The sequence below is a fragment of the Curcuma longa genome, chromosome 19 (genome assembly GCF_044706935.1).
Source record: "Curcuma longa cultivar G26 ecotype Majalengka, Jawa Barat chromosome 19, ITB_CL_G26_1.1, whole genome shotgun sequence".
Lineage (NCBI taxonomy): Eukaryota > Viridiplantae > Streptophyta > Magnoliopsida > Zingiberales > Zingiberaceae > Curcuma > Curcuma longa.
In genome coordinates this window covers 6,424,250-6,448,849 of record NC_133879.1, presented here as the reverse complement: position 1 = coordinate 6,448,849, position 24,600 = coordinate 6,424,250, and the positions used below count along the sequence as shown (strand labels likewise).

General features: G+C 35.4%; 1 protein-coding gene and 1 long non-coding RNA gene across 2 annotated transcripts; both read right to left on the bottom strand.

Annotated features, from left to right (window-relative positions):
• Positions 1 to 15,509: 15,509 nt before the first annotated feature.
• Positions 15,510 to 23,131, bottom strand: LOC141812634 (uncharacterized). The gene is made up of 4 exons (XM_074700649.1): positions 23,002 to 23,131; positions 15,929 to 15,988; positions 15,729 to 15,835; positions 15,510 to 15,616 (listed from the first exon to the last, which is right to left on the bottom strand). The coding sequence occupies exons 1-4, from the start codon at positions 23,129 to 23,131 to the stop codon at positions 15,569 to 15,571; spliced, it is 345 nt and encodes a 114-aa protein (XP_074556750.1). The 3' UTR covers positions 15,510 to 15,568.
• Positions 23,132 to 23,253: 122 nt separating this feature from the next.
• On the bottom strand, positions 23,254 to 23,660 carry LOC141812635 (uncharacterized). The gene is made up of 3 exons (XR_012600315.1): positions 23,602 to 23,660; positions 23,445 to 23,486; positions 23,254 to 23,323 (listed from the first exon to the last, which is right to left on the bottom strand). It is a non-coding gene; the product is annotated as an uncharacterized LOC141812635 (long non-coding RNA).
• Between the last annotated feature and the right edge of the window lie 940 nt (positions 23,661 to 24,600).

The window sequence follows — 24,600 nt, the reverse complement described above, 5'->3', positions numbered from 1 at the left end:
GAAGAATTAAGCTTATGGGGAGTTTATCATTTGTCTCTGGAATAACTGGGACTCAAATTCAGCATGAAGGTTTGTCACTAACAGTTTTTTTTTCATTTGTTGTTACAACTTCAGAATTCTAGACATGAGTTTCATAACTGAGAGTTTAAAGTTATTTTGGTTTGAGTCATGGTGATCTCAGCTTAAAGAAGGATCTTATTTAGTACTGAATAAACTGGAGCTCAAACTGTTTCTGGCAAGGAGCAGCATAAAGAATTGGCACAAATTGGTTCTTCAGATTTTTTTCAATACCCTGCTCTTATTGATCAGCAGGTTTCAATTCCAGCATCTACACCAACATTTCTGAATTCTGAACTTGGTTGTGGGTTTTTTCTGTTAATTCTTCAACCCTTGTAGCTGTACAGACTTGCACTTCCTTAGGATCCTAGAGATGTGTTTTTACAGCAATTGTTTGTTGATAACTCAAGAACAATTCCCTTCAAATCAACCGATGTTTACTTCAAACAATCCACCCAAGTTGTGTCTCTTCAATTTTCAAATTATGCTTGGTGCATCCAAACCAAAACTCACCAATCTAAAAAATTTTCAAACAATTGGTAGTAGGGAACCACCACAAAATTAAACCATAAGCAATTTCCCCCACACTTAAAACTTTTTATCCATCTAGGGCAATCTATCAAGTTATCAACCAAACTCTTAATTGAATTAAGGCAAAGCAAAGTGACAAAAGATGAATTTTTGTTGAGTGAGTTATTCAACTAGAGTTTGGAAGAAAAGAAATCAAAAAATGGGGGAAAAAATATTCTTCATCATATTCAAAAGCACAAACTCTCCTTAAGTCGGAAGTCATGAAGCTTTGCTCTTTCCCCCTCCATCTCTTCAACACCTTCATAAAATTCTTGAGATAGTGTCCATTTACCTTGAAGGTCCACCCCTTAGAAATCTTTTGTATCTCTACTACACCATAGGGGAAAACATGAGTAACATGATAAAGACCTTCCCACCTGGACCTCAACTTATCACGAATTAGCCGGAGACGAGAATTATATAGTAACACCTCGTCACCTACTTGAAACTCCTTTTGCAAGATATGCTTGTCATGAAAAACCCTTATCTTCTCTTTGTAAATTCTGGAGTTCTCATAGGCTTCGAGCCGAAGCTCCTCCAATTCATGCAACTGTAATTTCCGCCCAGCCCCAGCTTGATCCATGTCCAGGTTACAAGTCTTAACTGCCCAATATGCTCTATGCTTGATCTCTATTGGTAAATGACATGCTTTACCAAAAACAATCCTGTAGGGCAACATTCCAATAAGTATCTTGAAAGCAGTTTGATAAGCCCACAGGAGCATCCTCCAACCTCTAACTCTAATCTTTCCTGTCTGGCCTCATTGTTTTCTCCAAGATCTGCTTAATCTTCCTGTTCAAAACCTCTGCTTGTCCGTTCGTCTAAGGATGGAAGGGAATAGATATTTTGTACATAACACCATACTTGTTAACAACAAAACTTTCATGTGTCTATTGCAGAAGTGGGACCCTTTATCATTGATGATCACCCTGGATAAGCCAAACTTATAAAAGACATGAGACCTTACAAAATCTATGACAAGTGAAGAGTTATCAGTCGTAGTAGAGATGACCTCCACCTATTTTGAAACATAATCGGCTGCCAAAAGAATTGTATGTGAAACCAAAAGAAATAGAAAACGGACCCATAAAATCAATACCTCAAACATCAAATATCTCGCAAAATAACATAGATTGTTGGGGCATCTCATTAGTACACATAAGTTCTCAACCTGCTGAAAACGTCCACATACTCTATAAAACTCAAAAGGCATCATGAAATAAGCTAAACCAATACAAACTAGCATCCAGGACTTTCCTAGCAGTTCTTTGTGGACCAAAATATCTCACACAAGATAAAGAATGATAAAATATAAGTATATAGTGAAACTCATCATCCAGAATACATCGCCTAATTACCTAGTCGCTACAAAACTTCCACAAGGACGAGTCATCCCAACATAATACTTAGCATACTTTTCAATTTATTGACTTAGGTAATTCACAAAGATCACGATCTCTACATACCAATGGAGCTTACCTCGCAGTTGGAAAAATTACTCATCTAGAAAAGAATCTGCTATCGGTGTAAGCTCAAGAATCCTCTCTATCCTGCTCAGGTGATCAACCATCATGTTCTTCTTCCCACTCCTATCGTGTATCTCCACGTCGAATTCTTGGAGCAGAAGTATCTATCTGATTAATCATGATTTCACATCTGACTTCTTAAGGAGGAATTTCAACACTACATGATCAGAAAAAACCGTCACATGAGAACATAGTAAATATGATATGAACTTATCTAATGTAAAAATAATAGCTAAAAGCTCCTTCTCCGTGGTAGTGTAGTTGGCTTGGGTAGCGTCCAATGTCCTAAAGGCATAACAAAAGACATGAGATACTCCTTCCAATTTCTACGCCAAAACCACTCCCACTGCAAAATCAAAAGCATCACACATAAGTCATAAGGCAAGGACCAATTCGGAGGTCGAATGATAGGAGTATAGGTAGGGGCCTCCCTAAGTCGGTCGAAAGCATCCCTGCATGATTGATCAAAAACAAACTCCACTCCCTTTTGCAACAAGCATGAAAGTGGAATAGCAATCCTACTAAAATCACCAATAAAGCACAGAACCTTGCATTGCCAAGAAAAGATCGAACATCTCATACGCATACAAGATAAGGCAAAGATGAAATCAAATTAATTTTTGTCGGATCTACTTCAAATACCATCTTGTGAGGCAATATGACCTAATACTATCTCTTGCTCAACCATAAAGTGACACTTCTCATAACTCAAAACCAAGTCAGTCTCAACACAATGATGCAGAATCCGAGAGAGATATCTAAACATGCATCAAATAAGGAGCCATAAACAATAGAATCATCCATGAATACTTCCATGCAATGCTCTAAAACATCTAAAAAAATACCTACCATGCACCGCTAGAATGTACTTAGAGCGTTGCACAAACCAAAAAGACATCTTCTGATATGCAAAGGTCCCAAAAGGGCATGTGAATGTCATCTTCTCTTGGTCCTTTGGAACAATGTGAATTTGAAAATATCCAGTGTACCCATCCAAGAAGCAATTGTGAGATCTGCCCGTTAATCTCTCTAACATTTGATCAATGAATGGTAGCAGAAAATGATCTTTCCTAGTGGCTTGGTTAAACTTCCTATAATCGATGCACATCTTCTAACAGTTCAGAATCCAAGTGAGAATCAGCTCGTTGTCCTTGTTCACAACCATGATCACTCCTGACTTCTTCGGCACCACCTGGACTGGACTCACCCACTGGCTATCTAAGATCGGATAAATGATACCAGCTTGTCAAAGCTTTGTGACATCCATTTTTACCACTTCTAAAAGTAGGGATTTAGTCTCCTTTGTCGCTGTTGTACTAGTTTCATGTCATCTTCTAAAAAGATCATATACATGCAAATGGAGGGGCTTATACAGGGTATATCAGTAATAGTCCACCCGATAGCTCTCTGGTACTACCTCATAAGACCTAGCAATCTCTTCTCTTAATCAGGCTCGAGGTTCTAGGCAATAATCACTGGAAGTTTCTGGTCCTCTCCCAAATACACATTTTAAATGATCAAGAAGAATTTTCAGCTCTAACTATGGTGGTTGCAAAACTGAAGGAAGTAATTTTCCATGACCTACTTCCGTTGTACAGACCCGTGTACACTCATCTATTATCATCACATTGATGTCATCTAGCTCAGAATTATCCTTGAAATAACCAAATACTAAGGCAAAATCTGATAATAAGTCATCACAAGTCTCATAATCCAACTCCTCTGATACATCGATGCTAAGCAAACAGGATACCTCATCGCATCCAGTATACTAAATTGCACCACCATGTCCTCAAATTCCATTGAAAGAGTCCCTGCATGAACATCTATCTTTGTTCTGGTTGTCTTAAGGAACGGTCTCCTAAGTATAAGCGATGTCTGACTCGAAGAAGAATCCCCCTCCATATCCAGGATATAAAAGTTTGCTTGAAAGATCAACTCCTTCACCTTGACCAAGACATCCCCAATCACTCTTGCCGATCGTGCAAAACTCTTGTTGGCCAATTGAATTACTACTCCCGTCACCTACAGATGTCCAATATCAAGTGACTGGACATAAATCTAAGCATAATATTAATAGAAGCTCCCAAATCCAACATGGCATCCTCAAATATGCTATCTCCAATAATGCTTTACTAAAAATAAATTCCACAAAAATGCATAAATTTTGAGGACACTTTCCTCGATTTCTGTTGGCATCAAGAAGGTTGGTGATGATGGATGGCTAGGGCGACGATTAATGGGAGGTTTTATTCTAGATCTAAATATGGCATGGTTATCATTCCTTCTGTTTGTTTAGTTTGAGGTATAGGGACCTTTAACGGCTACATAAGACCCTTTTACAAAAGATGAGACCTAAAGATTATTTATGTAATTGAAAATTTAGAGCAAACACATCATAGGGGAATTTGGCATCTTAGGGTCAAGAGGATGAATCTACCATTGTTGTACAGTAAGTCCTCTTTTATCATAGGGTCAATTTTAGAGGTTAGAGGTTGAGTTCAGGTGCTAAGATTGTGTTGTGATTGCCTATGGCATATAGAGATTTTGGGGATCTCTGGACATAGCTGAAGTCTAAGCTAACCTTTTTGAAAAAAAAAGACTCTTTCACAGTGAGTGTTAGTCCCCAAGTTTAAATTTAAGCATATGTGACTGATAATGCATGTGGGGAAGTCTGTTGTTGAAATTTTCTGACATGATTTGTGTTTCCCTAATTAAATTAGGAGGGAAGTGAATTCTTCTAAACAAGAATATAAGATAAACATCATTTTCACAAACACCATCCAATAGTTAGGACCCATGAGATCTAACAAAATACATATAATATCTAACACATACAATTCTCCAATTAAGACATAAGGATCCTAGAGTGTCTAGAAGGTATTGTCAAGAATTGTTTTGATAGAAGATTCCTTTGTAAGAGGCATTGAAGTGCAGAAAAGAGAAAGTAAAAACAAAAAATCAAAACAAACCTCTAGAACATGGTTAATTCCCTTTATAACAAAATCAAAAATAGCTGCCCTTCAGCCTCAAAGGCATGACAATGAAGAATTATATATGGCACAAACCACAACTGGACTACAATCCTTAAAACCTGATTTTTATTTAATGCACCTCAACAACATTCATGATTTTCCTGCAAAATCACTTCCTTTTGTATGTACAAGAAAAGTTATTACTAATTAAGACCAAGGTAAGGACCGTCAATCAAGTTTGGCAATCGAACGAGGCAGGGAAGGACAGTTAAGTGGTGTAATTGGTCATTACCCTTGTCCTCTCTTCCTTATGAAAATTGGTTATCCGCCAAGGTTTGAAAGACAAGTTATTTGATCCAAATTATTTTCCACCATTGATTCCATCATGGAATTCAATTCACTTTTCTTCTTTTATAGGTAAATATAGCCTAAGTGAATACATAGAAGAAACACTAAAAAAATGTATACCAACTTGTATATTTTATCGAACAAATTGGTGTATAATTAAAAAAAAAGTAGGTTAATCTCCAATTTATATTTGTAGGTCCCAGTCCAATCAGATGGCACAAGATAATTATTGCATGCTATGAAAGGAAAGTGTTTTCACTAGAATCCTTCACAAAGAAAGCTCCATGACTAGCTGTCCTACTATCAGAATTCTTGTATCAACTTATCAAATTTGAAATAAGAACAATATAAAATCACAATTATCAACATATGAAAGGAGGTTAAAGTATTAGCACAATTGCTCGAGTATGCTGCCAACATAATGAAGAAAGCATGCCTTATCTACAAGAAACAAATAAAAAAGTATAAAAAATACAACATAAGCTTCGTTGGAAACTTAATCCTAAAGAAATCTAGCTGATACTTCACCAACCACTAAACCTGAACAAATATCTCAATATAGCATGGAGCATGAGAAGTAATGCAATATTTTATCTTGTATTTTGCATACCTACTACTGTGCGGACATTTTGGAAGGCTAGAAAAAGACACCAAGAGATGATATAACATCAAAGAATGTATCAAACTGATAGGAAAATATATAATATATAATAGTAAGTTAAGACAAATAAAAATAGACAATCCAAATGGATGTGCAAATGCATCGCACAAACATGAAGAGAAATAAATATTCACATCAACCAGAATAAATATGATAGAAGAAAGACAAAAAAACATTTGATGTACCGTGTATAACTCCTTTTAGCATTGTCCTCTTCGGAGAATGTTTTAGAAGACTAGTTTTGACAAATTTGTTTGCCCATTGTTCACAAAAATAAAAGAATAAGAAAAAAAAGATGAAGAATGTCAGTGAGTGACAGAGTGCTTAACACTCAAAAGAAAACAACTAAAAGATGAAGTTTACCGTTCCTGTCATAAATTTCATTGCTTTCGGAACTTATGTTCGTGCTAAAGTTTCTGAGTCATGGAGTTTTCCTACTTCTGAAATTTTCATTCTAAGGGACTTCATGTGTTGGACATATTTTTTAAAGAAACTATTTATCTAAAGGAAATAGATAAATAACAAAATTAGGCATGAATTTCTACTCAGCTAGAAGACATGATGAATAGAAAGATACTATTTTTATCAAGTTCATAATATTAGCATCAGATACGTGATGAAGTAAATACATAATATGAAGTGAATTATACCCGACTCCCACAGCTATAGCATTAAATTTGAGGAGCAAGTTGTAGAGCTATTTAAAGGAGACGAAAAGGAAAGATCTTCCCTATTGGAGCAACATTCCAAGAGCTACAAATATAAGTGATGATTCAAAAGAGAACATTAAACTTTGAGTACACTATACAGATTATTAGCAATAACACATTGTTTTACATGTGCCTGTAGAAATATATTATTCAATCAAGAGGTAAAAGAGGGGGTTGGCTCCTATCCAATTGTTCATGAAAAGAGGGTTTCTAGCAAGGCACCTAAAGCTTAAATGAGCTGTAAAAGTTCCCTAACATTCATTTTTCTTTTGTGAGTTGTACAAGGAGATCGAATGGCATACTAGAATAAAAATCTCTTTTGAAAATATAAAGTCATAAATATATGGTAAGTAAGAATAATCATTGACAATTCAAAAACAAAGACGATAATTAACATAGATAATAATGATGTAGGTACCGAGCTAAGAAGGACTATTGCTTGATTCTAAACGGGAGATTATGCTGCAATTCAAGGAAAAGTTAATGAGTAACTAAAAGCAAAGTTCAACAACATTCAAAAAGAAAAATTATATTGACAAACTTTAAGGATAAGCACAGAATAACTAATCATTATCATGGCTTGTGAGTCTAATGAATTCATTTTTTTCTAGGTTTATTGTACTAGTTCGGATTCTCATACTATTTCATTAGTGGGGCATGGTTGGCTCCTATCCAATTGTTCATGAAAAGAGGATTTCTAGCAAGGCAATGAAAGCTTAAGTGAGTTGTAAAAGTTCTCTAACATCCATTTTCCTTTTGTGAGTTACACAAGGAGATGGGATGGCATACTATAATAAGAATCTCTTTTTGAACATGTAAAATCATTAAAATATGGTAAGTAAGAATAATCATTGACAATTAAAAAACAAAGATGATAATTTACATATATAATGATGATGTAGGTATCAAGCTAAGAAGGATTACTGCTTAATTCTGGAAGGGATACTATGCTGCAATTCAAGGATAAGTTAATGAGTCACCAAAAGCTAAAGTTTAACAACATTCAAAAGAAAAACTATATTGAAGAACTTGAAGAATTAGCACAAAATAACTTGAAGAATGTAGGAGACTGCCGAGTGGTGGTAATTTTGATTCTCAATTGGTAACTTGCTAGGTGAATAGTTCATTTTTATTTAAGGAGGAGCGGGTGGTCAAGTATATAAAGGCATACAAGCGAGTCCAAGGGAACTTTAAAGAAGCTTCCGAGATGAAAACTACAAGGCTGATGAGCTGGTCAGCTTATCTAGCTCACCGACGAACAAGGATCTCAAGAGACCCCTTGAGGTTTGATTCTGCCACATCGTTTATCTTGCAGGCATAGGAACCAGAGCCAAGATTGACGATTGAAATTGTTCGTGTATCCACAAGAAGGGATTCTTCCAACAGACCCGAGTGTATCGTTGGCTCTATGAAAGAGGGTCCAACATTTCTTGCTAATTGATGGGACCTTTTTAAAAGGTCATTTACCTAGCCTTTGTTGTCATGTTTGGGGTTAGTGGAAGCTAAGTGTGTGTTGTGGGAAATTCATAAGGGGTGTTGTGGAAATCATTTTGGGGGAAGGGCACTAGCTCGCAAGGATGAAATAAAGGCCTAGGGTTTTATAGGTTATAGAAGAGTGCCCTATAAATAAAGGGTGACATGTTGTCTCCCCCGCTCTATGTTGTATGGATGAAATCCATGCTAGTAGGTAAGCTCCATTCTACAATGATGTAAGATGAAAGTGGGATTTATTGTGTTTTTTATTAGAGGTCCTAAAAAAATCCACGAGTTAGATACCATATGGCAGACAAGGATGGCCAATAACCTAGATAGGTAGTTAATTTAATGAAAGTCATGTTCTTTGGAATGCCTTGGATGCAATGCAAGATAGAGTCTGGTCTAAGTCAATAATGAGGAGTTGCTTCTAGTAAGATTAGTTGGACTAAATTTAGTTTAAACAAACATTTGGTCAACAAGATGATCAAGATGCTAACCTAGTTGATCAAACCACAAGGTCAAACTACGTCCACTATCAAGTGGAAATCAACTATGTAATAGATTACATTATTTTTCATAAACATCACCTTCCACAAAAAAAGCATAAAGATGAAAGTGTGCAGTAATGTTAACATGATGATAGTTTGTACTGAAAATTAATCTAATAAAAACGAAAAGAAATAAAAGTAAAAAACAAGAAAACTAGAAGAGGAACATAAAGATAACAAACACGGCAATTTACTGAACCATATTGCCAAAGTTTCAAAATACCCAAATCACCTAGGTAACTTTCAAAATTACCAAATCACATACCCAATACCCATTTTGTCCCTCATTAAAAAAATTTAATCAATTGTTATAGTATAACAATCAATTAAATTTGTTACTATGACCATGAATAGTAATTTTAATTGATTGTTACACTGTAACAATCGATTAAAAAAGTTATTTTTTTAATATTGATTAAGTATTCTATGTTCAAAGATCTGCTACTCTCAATACGGTGTATCGAATTGGTGTTTGAGGACATGGATACACAAAAGTGACTACACAAAAGTAGCTAATGGACTTAGAGAGCTTGGAATGACATAGAACTAGGGCTTATGTGCTTTGGCAATGCTCCTAAATGTATTCATGCCCTTAAACACCAATTCGATAAACCGTATTAAGAGCAACGAATTTTTAAACATGAATCAAGCATGAGAAATAATGTTGGAAGCTCATATAAATAATACGATGATGATACACATTGATCGACACTACAATCAAGATCTTTAGACTCTCCTTTTTCACATTGAAAATATAAATTTTTCAATATTTTGAATGGCTAAGGTCCATCAACCGATTTCGTCCAAAAGTGGTGTATGGACTTAGAGAGATTGGAATGACATAGAACCAAATTCTATGTGCTTGGGCAATGCTCTTGAATGTATCCATACTCTCAAACACCAATTCAATATATCGTATTGAAAATAGTGAATTTTTAACCTTTAGGCCCCTAAAATATTAAATTGTTAATTGCGGCCATTATTAAAGTAATAGTAAACAATTCAATTCATCAAAAAGAATATTCAGCATTAAGAAAAGCCAATCTGATTTGGTTAGAAAAATAGGAGATACAGAAAAAAAATCTTTTAATGATATTCTTTAAGAAAGCAAAGAATAAAAGTTTAGAGTATCACTATAAAGTCTCCTTAGTAGCTGATCAACAAGAATAATAATAAATAACAAATCTAAATTGGAAATGTGAAAAGCAGAAATATTATGATGTCGCTTGAGCATTTCTATGCCTCCATTTTAGTATATATTGACCATAGTAATTCAAATTGAGGCATAGGAAATTAGTTTTTTCATGTTAAGTAATGGGATATGATCAATCACTTGTCTAGAGCATTCAATTCAAATTAGGTTTAGTTCATATTTTCCTCTTATTATCCACAACAAAAAAAGAAAATAAGAATACAAAGAAGAAGAGCAACAACACTGCATCTACAAGATGATGAAGAATAAACTAAACCAAAGATCAATGATTTTAAAGAAAAGAAAAAAATGAAGTAGCAAAACAAGAATAGAAATGTGATGAAAAGTATAATGAGGAAAAGAAAAAGAAAAAGATGATAAGAATGATAGAAGTTAGAAAAATGGGAAAGAAAAATAAACACAGTAGGTAGAAGACAGAGATCGATAAATAATAAGAAGAGGAATAGGAGGGTACAAATCAAAAGAGGCCAAAGCAAATGGAAAAAGGAAGAAAATGATCGTATGAAAACATAGACTAAAACAAAGGAAGATGTGAAGAGGGAAGAGTAGAAAAAAGTAATAAGATAGAAGAATAAGATGTAAAATATAACAAAAAGGAAAATAAAAAGGAAGTAAAGAGAAGAAAAGAAAAAAAAAAGAGGAAGAAGAAGGAACACAAAGAAAAATGATCTACTAGAAAAGGAAGAACTAAAGCGATAGAATTTAGCAAGAGAAAGAAGAAAATATGGGGAAAAAAGACTAGAACAATAAAAAGAAAAAAGGGTGGGAGAGTATATGAAAAGGAAAAGAAAAAGAAAAATAGAAGAACTAAGATAAAACAAAACAAAACAATGATAAATGCTTATATATCTAACTTTTAGATTTTCAATAACTACATGGATATGAGATGCTAACTTTATGTATCTATTATTTAGATTTAAAATGATAAATAAAATAATAAAAATTTATGACAAAAAATAATGAAAATAGAGAAAAGAAAAAAAAAGATAAATTAAAAAAGAAAAAAAAACAAAAGGAAAAATATATAAAATAACAAGATAAAAAATAAGAATATGTAGAATATGCCAAAAAAATGAAGACAAAAGCAGAAATTAAAGAGAAGAAAAGTAACAAGGAACAAGGAAAAGGAAAAGAATTATAAGAACATTGAGAATCTAAGAGGATAAAAAAAGATGAAGATGAGAATACAAATTAGAGGAAGGAGGAAAATTCTAAAGTACAAAGAAGATGAAAAGTAAAAAAAGATATATATTAATAAAAGAATTTTTTTAAAAAAAAAAGAAAATTCATATAGAAATTATTGAAGAGTAGAAGCAACTAAAAAAGATAACAAGAAGAGTAGGATGACACTTAGAAGAGATAGGAAGATGAGAAAATTTGGCTAAAATAGAAGAGAACATAGAAGAACACAAAATAGAATAAACCAATATGATGAAAAAGAAAATTAGCCAAAAGAAAGAAAAGAGGAAAGAAAAAAGAATGAAGAAAAGGAAGAACAACAAGAACAAGAGTGTAGTGAGCTACATAACCATATAAGGAGAAAAATCATGAAAAAATTAAGTCAAAAAGAAAAAATGAAATACAATGAAGATGAGTGCTTAATCTTATTGTAATCTCGCTATAACAATATAAGAGGAAGGTGAATAAATAAAGAAAAATAATAATACATTATTATTATAACAAGATAATCATTTACATGATAGTCACAAGCAAGGTTTAAAATATCGAGCCGTGCCGGAGTTTCGGTCCCAGACCAGAACGATACAGTTTCGGTATCGTATCGTACCGTGCCGGTATAGTTTCGGTATTTTTAAAATATAAAATATATTAATTAAAATAAAAAAAATAATCTAAATATTTAAAAATAAAAAATAAATTTTTTTTGATAATTTATAGGTTTTAATAAAGCCTATTTAAATTATCTCGAATTATAACTTTGAACTATAGCTAGAAGTTGATTATTAAAATTTAATTAAAATCTAAAGTTTTAAAAATAAAAAAATGGAAAAAATCGCGCAATCGCGATCGGTGCGCCCACGTGGAGCATCGTCGGGCCCTGGCGACGTCGCCGGCCCCGGGCGAGGCCTCCAGCGGCATCGCCGAGGCCTCATGACGCCTCTGGAGGCGTCGCCGAGGCCGCGCGACGCCTCCGCAGGCGTCGCCGAGCCCGGCCGACGCCTCCGGAGCATTTTTCGGCCGGAATTCATGTGCCGGCGCGGTGCCGGTGCCGGTGCCACGGCGGAACAAATTTTTTCGTGCGTATCGGGCGATACGGCACGAGATTTTAATCCCTGGTCACACGATGATCACCTTGATGAACTAGGTTATGGTGCGTGCCAAACTATACCGGCGCGGTGCCGGTATACCAATTTATTAACTACATGTTAGAAATATTTCAACTCGAATGCAAGCATGTGTTCTCAAAGCCCAAGGAACTGATGTGGGATATTAACTTAATAATTTTTAACTTCCCTCATTCAACACCTAAAGCCTTGAAAAAATTTCTTGATATTCCAGAGAAATGATTGTTGTATTTAACAAACAACTGAAATAATGCAAAACTTGAATTTGAGGGAAAATATAAATGCATTAACTTATTAGATGCCCAATCATTCTACAATGTCCTATACCTCAATAATAGCTTTTTCAACGTTCAATTACTCATGGTGGGAGCTTCATAGATATGCAGTGTAGGTGAGATTCAAATACTGTAGCAGTTACGCTCTGTTTACTTGATAGTGCGGATGAGGAAAAGAAAGGAATCCCTAGGGAAAATAAATCCCTGGGGAGAGAAAGGAAATCCCTCGCCGCAGCTCGCCGCAGGGAGAGTAAACGGAGGATGCTCGGTCGACAGGCGTCGACCTGTTCGTGAGAAAACTGATGGCTCGTCGACGAGGTGATGGTCGGTGCCGCCGAGCTGTCCAGCGCCCGCCGCATCCGTCGGATCTTCTGCTGCTCGTCGACGAGGTGACCGCGATGATGCCAGCGCAGCGTGCCCCAGGCGAGTTCGGCATCGGGCTCAGTCCCGCCGCCATCGCTGTCGTCGCCGCCGTCGTCGCGGACCGCGAGGCCGCGCCGTCGCAGAAGAACCTCCGGAAGAAGAGGGAGCGGGCGGCGAGGATGCATCGGTGCGCGTGCACCACGCGGCCCTCCACCCCGAAGCTGACGTCGCTGAACGCCAGGCCGTTGATGAGCAGGTTGAGGTAGTCCATCGACAGCGCCTTCAGCGCCGCCTCCTCCTCCTCCTCCTCCATTCCTTACCTTCCCCGGCCGCCCTGCAGCTCAATTCTCTCCTCAGCTAGCAAACCGATCGACTATCCCAACCTGATCAGCCTTCTCCTCTCTCCCACGCCTCTCCCACCTCCATGCCCGATGATCCGATTCAGAGCTAGATCAAATCAAGAGGAAGACGAAGACGAAGAAGAGTGTGGAAGTAGGGAACAAGTGGGAGAGGAGAAGAAATCGGAGAGATTCTTTATTCACGCCAGCGGCAGAGGAGAAGAAATCGGAGAGATTTTTTATTTTGTTCGTCCGTCCGTCCACGTTCCGCCCGATTTCGGAGGAATAGATTTTGAGGAGAAAATGATCCGCTGATGGATAAAATTTCTTTCCTCTCTTAAAAATTTATGAAAGTAAACGATGGATGGATACATCCTGAGGAAAGTTTTCCTCTGATTTACTTTCCGCCCTCCCAAGTAAACAGGGCATTAAAGTCATAACATGGGGAAGACATAATATTAAAAACTAACCTAGTTAGCAAACCAATGATGCATGTTGAGAATAAAACTGCATCCTAAACATAGAGACATAAGTAAAGGAATGAATGTGCATGGTTAAAGCAATGTATTTAGGACAACCAACATAAACAAGACAATAGGAGAATACACTACCACTGCTAAATGCCTGAAAACAGTTTGAGTTGAAAGAACTGAGCAAGAACCAAGTACTAAATGTTCTGGAGCTTTTCAATCCTGCAAGTTTGCACTCGGGTGAGGACACACTTGGAAACTAAAGATGACCATTGCTTCAACATTGTTGAAAGAGATCTGCCAGCAAGCCTAAAGATTAGAAAACAATGAAAATATTAGCTGAATTGATTGTTTTATCTTAACATCTACAAGATCGTCAGTCAAATAAGAAAATCGCATTCTCCTACTAAATTTTAGGACTGCCAGCACACAATACAATAGTCTGAACAGAAATTAATGAACTAATAAATTCAAGCACTTCAACTAGTAAGAGTTTACTTCACATTGTACTCTTCATCTATCCACCACCATACCTGTGTTCAATGCCAACACTTTAACAAAAACATTAGTACCTGAGTACAAGTAACAACCATTCGGTGGTAAGCTCAATGATAATAATTTCACAGCAAGTACCTTTTTTCCCTCTAGCATGAGAAGATATAATGAAGTTACATGCAGGCAATTGTAGCAGCTGACTCCAAGTTCCATGCCTGATTGTGACTCGATCATTGGTCATATTCCAAGCTTCCTACATTATGAAAAGGAAAGGACAACAAATGGCAAGACATTTATATCAATAGGATATCATTCTCATCAAGGAATTGTTAGATATCTATCTATAGTGCTGACCACTTACCAAAATTTCCTAAAGCATCTATTATATTAATGATAAGTATTAGAAGTACATAGCTAGAAAATATTAATGATAAGCATCTTCAGACCTTTCTCTCAGTAAATATCTGTCAAAATTATAGCAGAAAATTAGATCAAGATAGATACACATAGCTAGATATGGGCATACCTACATGCTGCATGTATCTGTTGAGCAACCATCTCCCTCATTTCTGCACTGCCAATATTTGGTCCAACAGCCCCAACAATAACAGAACTATCAAAATCAACTAATTTGGTTTCTCTATTTTTGCAGGAAGGGTGCATTATCAGGTAAGCATGACATTACACCTTGCAAAGAAAAGTAAATACATAATAGTGTCTTCAAATATATATATATATATATATATATATATATATATATATATATGGCTTGTAGGGATCAGGACATGGAACTCAAATCTCAAGCCAAATTTAAGCCATCAACCTTAAAAAACTTGCTTGAATATGTAAGTTGGTTGACAAAATCAAACTGCTGCTGGATAAGTAGGAGTTAAGGCAGTTTTATATCACCTGCCTCCATGGGCATTTTTGTAAGGCAAATCTTGAAAAGAACATCAAGAGCTGATTGGAAATGAATATCCAAGAGTTCAGTTACAAAGGAGAGTTCATCATGAGTAGGAATATGCCAACAAAGAAGGGGGTACCACTTTTTCATTCATTTCATTCTCACTAACTTTGCTACAAAGCTATTCTTCTATCAATGAAATAGCAAGCTTAATAGAAGACAACCCACACATCCACAACAAGTAATCAAGCAATACATAACAAATAGCTGCATAAGCCTTAATACTAAGGGCAGAAATTCCTGCATGCTTAAATTGGTCGATAGGGTAATAGAGAATCAGACTCGCAAGAAGAGAGCAAAGGACATCATTGCCAGCTCCATTACCTGTCATATCACAACTAAATCATTTTTACCAACCTTCAAAGTATAAAAAAAGTTAAACTAGTTGTCAGGCTATAAAATGAAGTTCTCTATAATAATTATTTTAAGACCTTACAGTAAATGCATATCTAATTGCTAACTTCAATTCATCCTGAAACTGCAATAGCACTGGTCCTCCATAAGTTATGGCTATTGCAAGAACTTTTAGATGATACGCCAATGCTGTTTCAAGTGCAAACAAAAGCATAGCCTGCATGTACAATAATTCAGAGAGTGCATATGACAACAAAACAAACATAAAAAGTATAAACAAACCTTCATAGTTTAGAGATGCATTAAAATCTCTTTCACCACCAAAACTTGTAACCGGGGAACCTTCAAAAGAGGATAATATGGTCATTAAGATTAGTTTAATAAGGTGGACTGCTGCCTCTTCAGAGTTTGAACAAACTGAGGCATAACAAAGAAACCCAACTTTTGTGGTAGCTCGAAGAAGAATATTTCAGTTCACACATACGGATATTTTCCTCAAGGCCTAAAAAATATCTTAGAGTGAGAATTCGCATGAACACTTAAGAAATCTGAAAATCATTGCATTAATGTAGTTTCTGAAGAAAAATGGCACAAAGCTCATCAGATGATGTTTTTGGCAATTTTCCAAGTGAGATTTGGAGCATACAATAGTATGGCGCATAGTTTAAAATGTCGTCTCGTTTCGCCTGATACAAGTGAAAAGTTTCATTCCACCTAGAGACGTAAACGAGTCAAGCCGCTCGCGAGCTATTCGGGTCTTGGTTCGAAAAAAAGTTCGATTGAATTCGTTCGATTAAGTTAACGAGCTGAGTTCGAGCTCCAAAACATTATCGAGTCGAGCTCAAGTTTAACAATATTTGAATCGTAAGCTCGCGAACATATTCGTTTAGAGGCTTGGCAGATTCTTCTATCATAAGGGTAAGTATTTCTTCTACTCCATCTGGAAGGTGTAGGGCTTCGGTTCTATGATGTCTAAAAACTAAAGTGGTGACGGATAAAGCTCCATGATTATATAAGCGTCTTGGATTTAAAGAATTTAATTGTGCATTGGAAAATAGTTCTAGATTTCTTTCAACATCAATTGTTTCTTCTAATTGATGACTAGAGGTATTGTTGTATTGTGTTAAAGGTCCCTAAGGGTTCTAGAAGGACCAGTAAATGTTTCATTTTGGGTTTGAGTTTGTCTTGTAAGGCTCATTTTGTATAAGTTAGAAAAGAATATGTTTTTCATTGTTTTCTTGGAATAATATTCCTTGTAGATAGCTTACTGAGATCTTTGGTTAAGTGGTCTATACTATTCTTCCACTCAGTTGTTTGATTGTTCTTTTGTACTTGAGTTTTTAAATGTAATAATTTATTTTCTAATAACGCTATCTAATGGTGTAATGAAGTTAGTAGTGCTATTATAGTATTATTTTGTTGTGTTAAGATTTAATCACCTTTCCCTAGAAAGTCTACCTTATAATAACCGTCTTCTTTGGTTTTAGAATATTGTTGTGTGAAGTTCAAAGCTTCTTCATAATATGTATTCTCATATTGTAGTTTGTTCATTTATATTTTAATTTTTCTAAAATACCATGTATTGTTTTAAAATCATATTCTATTTGTTCTTTTGTTTTTTCTAAGAAATTCTTTACTTGGATCAGTAGATCTTTAGATTGTAATTCAAACTGTCTAGGTTTATTTTCTTCTATTAGTTTAGCTAGTATGAAAAAATCCTTTTTCTTTGGAAGTGTAAGTAAATTAAGTTGACTAAATATTCTGTTTAAAGAGTCCTGAATATCTTTCAGAAAATCAATGTTTCTCTTCAGATCTTTTAAGTCTTGATTTTGTTGTTCTACCGTTTGTATTAGTTGTTTTAAAGTTATATGATTCTAATTTTGGTAGATTTCTACGGTTCTTCCCAAGGTTTAAAATATCAAGCCGTACCGAGGTTTCGGTCTCGAACCGGAACGATATAGTTTCGGTACCGTACCGTGCCGATATAGTTTCGGTATTTTTAAAATATAAAATAAAATATATTAACTAAAATAAAAAATTTAATCTAAATATTTAAAAATAAAAAATAAAATATTTTTTTAATAATAAGATAATTTTAGCGATTTTAATAAAGCCTATTTAAATTATCCCCAATTCTATTGATTATTAAAATCCCAATTAAACCCTAAGTTTAAAAAAAATGTGACGCCTCGCAAGCGGTCCGCATGCGGAGGCGTCGTCAGGCGCGCGCGGCGCCTCCAGTGGCGTCACCGCGCCCAAGCAACGCCTCTGACAGCATCTCCAGGACGAAAACGCGGTGTCGGTGTTGTGCCGGTGCTGCTCTGTCAGCGGAACAAAAAATTTTGCTCGTATCGCGCGATAAGGCTCAAAATTTCAATCCTTGGTTCTTCCTAGTTCTATCTGTAGATCTATAAGTGTATTTAGCAGTGCAGAACCAGAGTGTAAAGCATGGTTAGGGGATTTCGACCTTATGTAACAATGTTTATAAAAGTCGGTTATGATCACTATTCAAGTTGGATAAAGAGCTAGGTCTAAGTACTCTAAGTTAAGAGTAGGGGTTGACGTCATATCTTGTCATAGTCCAAGGCCTTAAAGCTCTGATACCAATTCTTGTGGGCTTTGTATTTTGTGTTGATTTTATGTTGAGTTTTTGTCATTGGGTTTTTATATGGTTGGTACAAATTCTCGGCTAAGAAAGTAGGATTAGTCTTCTTGTCCTGTTTATCTTCCAGTAAGCCTCACCTGTGAGAGAATTAGATTTGGAACTCTGCCCCAGCTTTATTCAGGTCTTATGGCTTCAAGCCCTGCTTTACTAAGCCCGCACAGGTCTTATGAGTCTAACTTCTAGTTCTTTTCACATTTACTGTTCATCTCGTTTGGAAATTACTTAGAGAAGGACTGGGGACAAAAATAGAGGAAACAAAACCCGAGTCTTCCTTTCTTGGCCTAGAAGAAGTTCTACTTGGTCATTAGTAAATCAAACTAGTATTAATATATGCACAAGATTACATAAAGTTGAAAACTTACAAGACTTTCAAGCAAAAGAAATAACACACTATAATACTTCAGTAGCACACTTAGACTAGTAGCACGTCAAGCACACTTAGACTAGTAGCACGTCAAACACACTTAGATTACAAGAGAAGGAAGAGGAAATAGAAGGGTGTGGAGAATTTCAGGTAAGAGGTCTTAGATGCCTTGGTTGTGTAGAGGAGGAGGCTATTTATAGAGATTTTTCCTTAGGGGTAAAGGATGAAGGGGAATCTTCTTTTGATAATTGGAGTCTTCTTTATTGGTAGTGGAGTCTTCTTTTTGATAGTGGAGTTTTCTTTTTGGGAGTTGAGTCTCATAGAGTTTTTGTCATTGGTTCCTTGTTCTTATCCCTTGGTCCGCAGTCATTAATCGTCAGTTTATATTATTAACGCATACTTGGCCCGCAGTCATATGGCCTCTACCAGGCTCCCTACCCCTCGTCGTAGGTCTGCCAGCTCCAGTTCTATACCCTCGTTAGATTCTGTTAGCAAACAAATTTAGACAACATGATGGAGGGTTGACGTCACCACTAACAACGAAGAAGAATAAATAACAAGCATTACGAGGCACCAAGAGATAAGAACAAGGAACCGATGACAAAAACTCTATAAGACTCCACTCCCAAAAAAAAAACTCCATTACCAAAAAGAAAACTCCACTACTAATAAAGAAGACTCCATTATCAAAAGAAGATTCTCCCTTCATCCTTCACCTCTAAGGAAAAATCTCTATAAATAGTCTCCTCCTCTACACAACCAAGGCATCTAAGACCTCCTACCTGAAGTTCTCCACACCCTTCCATCCCTCTTCCTTCTCTTGTAATCTAAGTGTATTTGGAGTGTTACTAGTCCAAATGTGCTACCAAGTATTGTAAGTGTGTTCTTTCTTTGGCTTTTCTTTTGCTTGAAAGTCTCGTAAGTCTTCAAGTTTATGTAATCTTATGCATATATTAATACTAGCTTGGTTTACTAATGCCTAAGTAGAACTTCTTCTAGGCCAAGAAAGGAAGACTCTGATCCTATTTCTATCCTCAATCCTTCTCTAAGTAATCTCCAACCGAGATGAACAGTAACTGTGAAAAGAACTGGAAGTTAAGCTCATAAGACCTGAATAAAGCCGGTACAGAGTTCCAAACCTAGTTCTCTCACAGGCGAGGCTCATTGGAAGATAAATAGGACAAGAAGACTAATCCTACTTTCTTAGCCTAGAACTTGTACCAACCACATAAAAATCCAAAAACCCCAACCAAAAAAACTCAACATAAAATCAACACAAAATACAAAGCCTGCAAGAATTTGTATCAGAGCTTTAAGACCTTGGACCATGACAATATATGACGTCAACCCCTACTCCTAGCTTAGAGTACTTAAACCTAGCTCTTTATCCAACTAGAACAGCGACCACAGCCGACTTTTATAAACATCATTGTTACATAAGGATGAAATCCCCTAACCATGTTTTACACGTTCTACACAGCTAAATACACTTACAGATCTACAGATAGAACTAGGAAGAACCATAAAAATCTACCAAAACCAAAACCATATAACTTTAGAACAACTAATACAAACGGAAGAGTAACAAAATTAAGACTTAAAAGATCTAAAAAGAAATATTGATTTTTTTGAAAGATACTCAGGACTCTTTAAATAGAAGATTTAATCAACTTAATTTACTTACACTTCCAAAGAAAAAGGATTTTCTCATACTAGCTAAGATAATAGAAGAAAATAAACCTAGACAATTTGAATTACAATCTAAAGATCTAATGATCCAAGTAAAGAACTTCTTAGAAAAAACAAAAGAACAAATAGAACACGATTTTAGAACAATACATGGTATTTTAGATGAATTAAAATATAAATAAACAAACAACAATATAATAATACATATTATGAAGAAGCTTTAAATTTTACACAACAATATTCTAAAACCAAAGAGGACGGTTATTATAAGGTAGACTTTCTAAAGAAAGGAGATCAAATCTTAACACAATAAAATAATACTATAATAGCACTACTAACTTCACTAAACCATTAGATAACATTATTAGAAAATAAATTATTACATTTAGAAACTCAAGCATAAAAGAACAATCAAACAACGGAGTGGAAGAATAGTATAGACCTCTTAACCAAAGACCTCAGTAAGCTATCTACAGGGAATATTATTCCAAAAAAACAACCAAAAACATATCCTTTTCTATATATATATATATTACATGAATTATAAATATTATATATGTTAACAAGCTGAGCTCGAATTATATTCATTGAACTTTTAAACGAGTTATATTCGCAACGAGCTCGAGTTATTCGCAAACTATTTAATCTCATTACGAATATATTTTTTAAAAATATATTTTATTTTATATTTTTAAATATTTAGATTACATTTTTATTTTTAATTAATATATTTTATATTTAATAAAAGGTGTAATCAAACCGAATCGAGCCAAACAGTAAGAGATTCGAGCTCGGCTCCGATGGTTTTTCCCTAAGCTCGAGGTTGGCTCAAGCTCGATTCAAGCTTTAATTCTTATACTCGAGCTCAGCTCGTAACGAAATTAAATAGTTCGTAAATAGCTCAAACTTGGTTCAAAAATAGCTCATTTAAAAGTTAAACCAAGTTTAATTCGAGCTTAGCTCAATAACATAATATTTATAATTCATATGATAAGCAAGTCTCTTAACGAACATGTTCGCGAGCCTCTTAACAAACATATTCGCGAGCTCACGATCCAAATATTGTTAAGCTCATGTTCAACTCGATAATGTTTTCAAGCTCGAAGTCAAGTTTAAGCTCGACTCGTTAACTAAATCAAATAAACTTTTTTTGAACCAAGAACCAAATAGCTCGCGAGCGACATGGCTCGTTTACACCCTTATATTTAAAAAATATTGAAACCATATCAATAACTGCACGATACAATATTGAAACTGTATCATTCCGGTCCATAACCGAAACCTCGACACAGGTCGAGATTTAAGACCATAAATACAACGATTAAAAGGAAATGAGAATATGATCAAAATTTTCTAAACATGAGTAATAAAACCAAAAGACATTTTTTGAGGCAACAAAACCATCGCAATCACAATTCATAACATAAAAAATGCTCATCAAATAAATCTGTAAAGAGAAACATAGTCATTACCTCCAATGCAAGCATGTGTTCTCAAAGCTCAAGGAACTAATTTGGGATATTAACTTAATAATTTCTAACTTCCCTCATTCAACACCTGAAGCCTTGAAAAAACTTCTCGATATTCTAGAGAAATGATTGTTGTATTTAACAAACAATTGAAAGAATGCAAAACTTGCATTTGAGAGAAAATATAAATGCATTAACTTATGAGATGCCCAGATGGCCTATTCCTCAATAATAGCTTTTCAAGCTTTCAATGACTCATGATGGGAGCTTTATAGATATGCAATGTATTTAAGACAAATAACATAAATACAACAGTAGAAGAATACACTACCACTGCCAAACGCCTGAAAAGAGTTTGAGTTGAAAGAACTAAGCAAGAACTTAGTACTAAATGTTTTGGAGCTTTTGAATCCTGCAAGTTTGCATTCAAGAGTGAGGACACACTTGGAAACTAATGATGACCATCACTCCAACATTTTTGAAAGAGATCTTCTCAGCAAGCCTAAAGATTAGAAAACAATGAAAAAATTAACTGAATTGATTGTTTTATCTTAACATCAACAAGATCGTCAGTCAAATGAGTAAATGTCATTCTCCTACTAAATTTTAGAAGTGACAGCACACAACAAATACAATAGTCTGAACAGAAATTAGTACTTCAACTAGTAAGGGTTACTTCACATTGTACTCTTCATCTACCCACCACCATACCTTCAATGCCAACAATAGAAACACTAGTACCTAAGTCCAAGTAATAGCCACTGGGTGGTAAGTGCAATGATAATAATTTCACAGCAAGTACCTTTTTCCCTCTAGCATGAGTAGATATAATGAAGTTACATGGAGGCTCAATTGTAGCAGCTGACTCCAATTTCCATGCCTGATTTTGACTTGACCATTTGTCATATTCCAAGCTTGCTACATTATGAAAAAGAAAGGACAACAAATGGCAAACCATTTATATCAGTAGGATATCATTATCATTAAGGAATTGCTAGATATATATCTATAGTGCAGACCACTTACCAAAATTTCCTAAAGCATCTATTATATTAATGATAAGTATTAGAAGTAGACCATCTTCAGACCGTTCTTTCAGTATATATCTGTCAAAATTACAACAGAAAATTAGGTCAAGATAGATACACATAGCTAGATATGGGCATACCTGCATGTATCTGCTGAGCAACCCTCTCCCTCATTAGTGCAGTAGCAATATTTGGTCCATCATCACCAACAATAACAGAACTATCAAAATCAACTACTTTGGCTTCTCTATTTTTGCAGGACAAGTGCATTATCAGGCAAGCATGATATTACACCTTGCAAAGAAGAGTAAATACGGATCAGTGTGACCTTCAAATGTTCCTTCTCATCCCCTGTGCAACCATAATGCCAGGCAGGAATAAGGTACATATGTAAGTTGCTTGACAAAAACAAACTGCTGTTGGATAATTAGGAGTTAAGGACATCATAGGCAACTCCATTACCTGTCATATCACAACCAAATCATTTTTACCAACCCTCGAAGTATCAAAAAGTTAAACCAGTTGTCAGGCTATAAAATGAAGTTGTCTATAATAATTATTTTAAGACTTTCCAGGATGGGACCTGAAATGCATATCCAATTGTTAACTTCAGTTCATCCCGAAACTGAAATAGCAGAATTATCCAATGTTATTTCAAGTGCAGACGAAAGTAGCCTGCATGTACAATAATTCTAAGAGTGCATATGACAGCAAAACAAACATAAAAAGTATAGGCAAACCTTCATAGTTAGAGATGCATTAAAATCCCTTTCACCACCAAAACCTGTAACTGGGGAACCTTCAAAAGAGGAAAATATTGTCATTAAAATTGGTTTAACAAGGTGGACTGTTGCCTCTTCAGAGTTTGAAAAAATCGAGGCACAACAAAGATACCCAACTTCAGTGATAGCTCCAAGAAGAATATTTGAGTTCACAAAGATGGATATTTTCCTCGAGGCCTAAAAATATCTAAGAGTGAGAATTCACATGAGCACATAAGAAAACTGCAAATCATTGCAGTCAAGTAGTTTCTGAAGAAAACAAGGCAGAAACTTGATCAGATAGTATTTATGGCAATTTTCCGAGTAGGATTTGGAGCATACAAAAGTAGTATGGAGCATAATTTAAAATCTCGTATCGTTCCTATACAGGCAAAATAATTCGTTCTGCTCAAAGACCCTATGGACGCATCCCACTGACAACGCGTCTAAACATATCATGCTGGCTCGGTGACGCATCCGTACGTGTCGTGCAGGCCTAGAGGCGTCACATAATAAGGGGCCAAAAGTTTTTAACTTGGTTTGATATAGATAAGCTTAATTAAAATCTAATTAAATTATCAAATTAATTTAATATATATTTTTTTTAAAAAATTATTTTTTTTTAATTATTATGATTAAATTTTTTATTTTTAATTGATATATTTTATATTTAAATAGGGGTGTATTCCAATTGAGCCAAGCCAAACAGTAAGAGGTTCAAGCTCGGCTCGGTTCGTTTTTCCGTAAGCTCGATCTTGATTCATAATGAAATTAAATAGTTCACGAACGATCCGAGATCCGTTTGAAAATAGCTTATTTAAAAGTAAAACAAGCTTAATTCGAGCTCGACTCGTTGACATAAAAGGGCAGCCCGGTGCACAAAGCTCCCGCCATGCGGGGTCCGGGGAAAGGATCCATTGTACGCAGCCTTACCTTGCCTTTGGCAAGAGGCTGTTTCCAGGATTTGAACCCGTGACC

Coding starts and splice junctions, on each gene's coding strand:
- LOC141812634 (XM_074700649.1), bottom strand. CDS start 23,131: ATGCACTTGTCCTGCAAAAATAGAGAAGCCAAAGTAGTTGATTTTGAT. Junction 15,836..15,928: donor TGCATCTCTAAACTATGAAG/GTTTGTTTATAC, acceptor CACTTGAAACAG/CATTGGCGTATCATCTAAAA. Junction 15,617..15,728: donor CAATTAGATATGCATTTACT/GTAAGGTCTTAA, acceptor GTGATATGACAG/GTAATGGAGCTGGCAATGAT.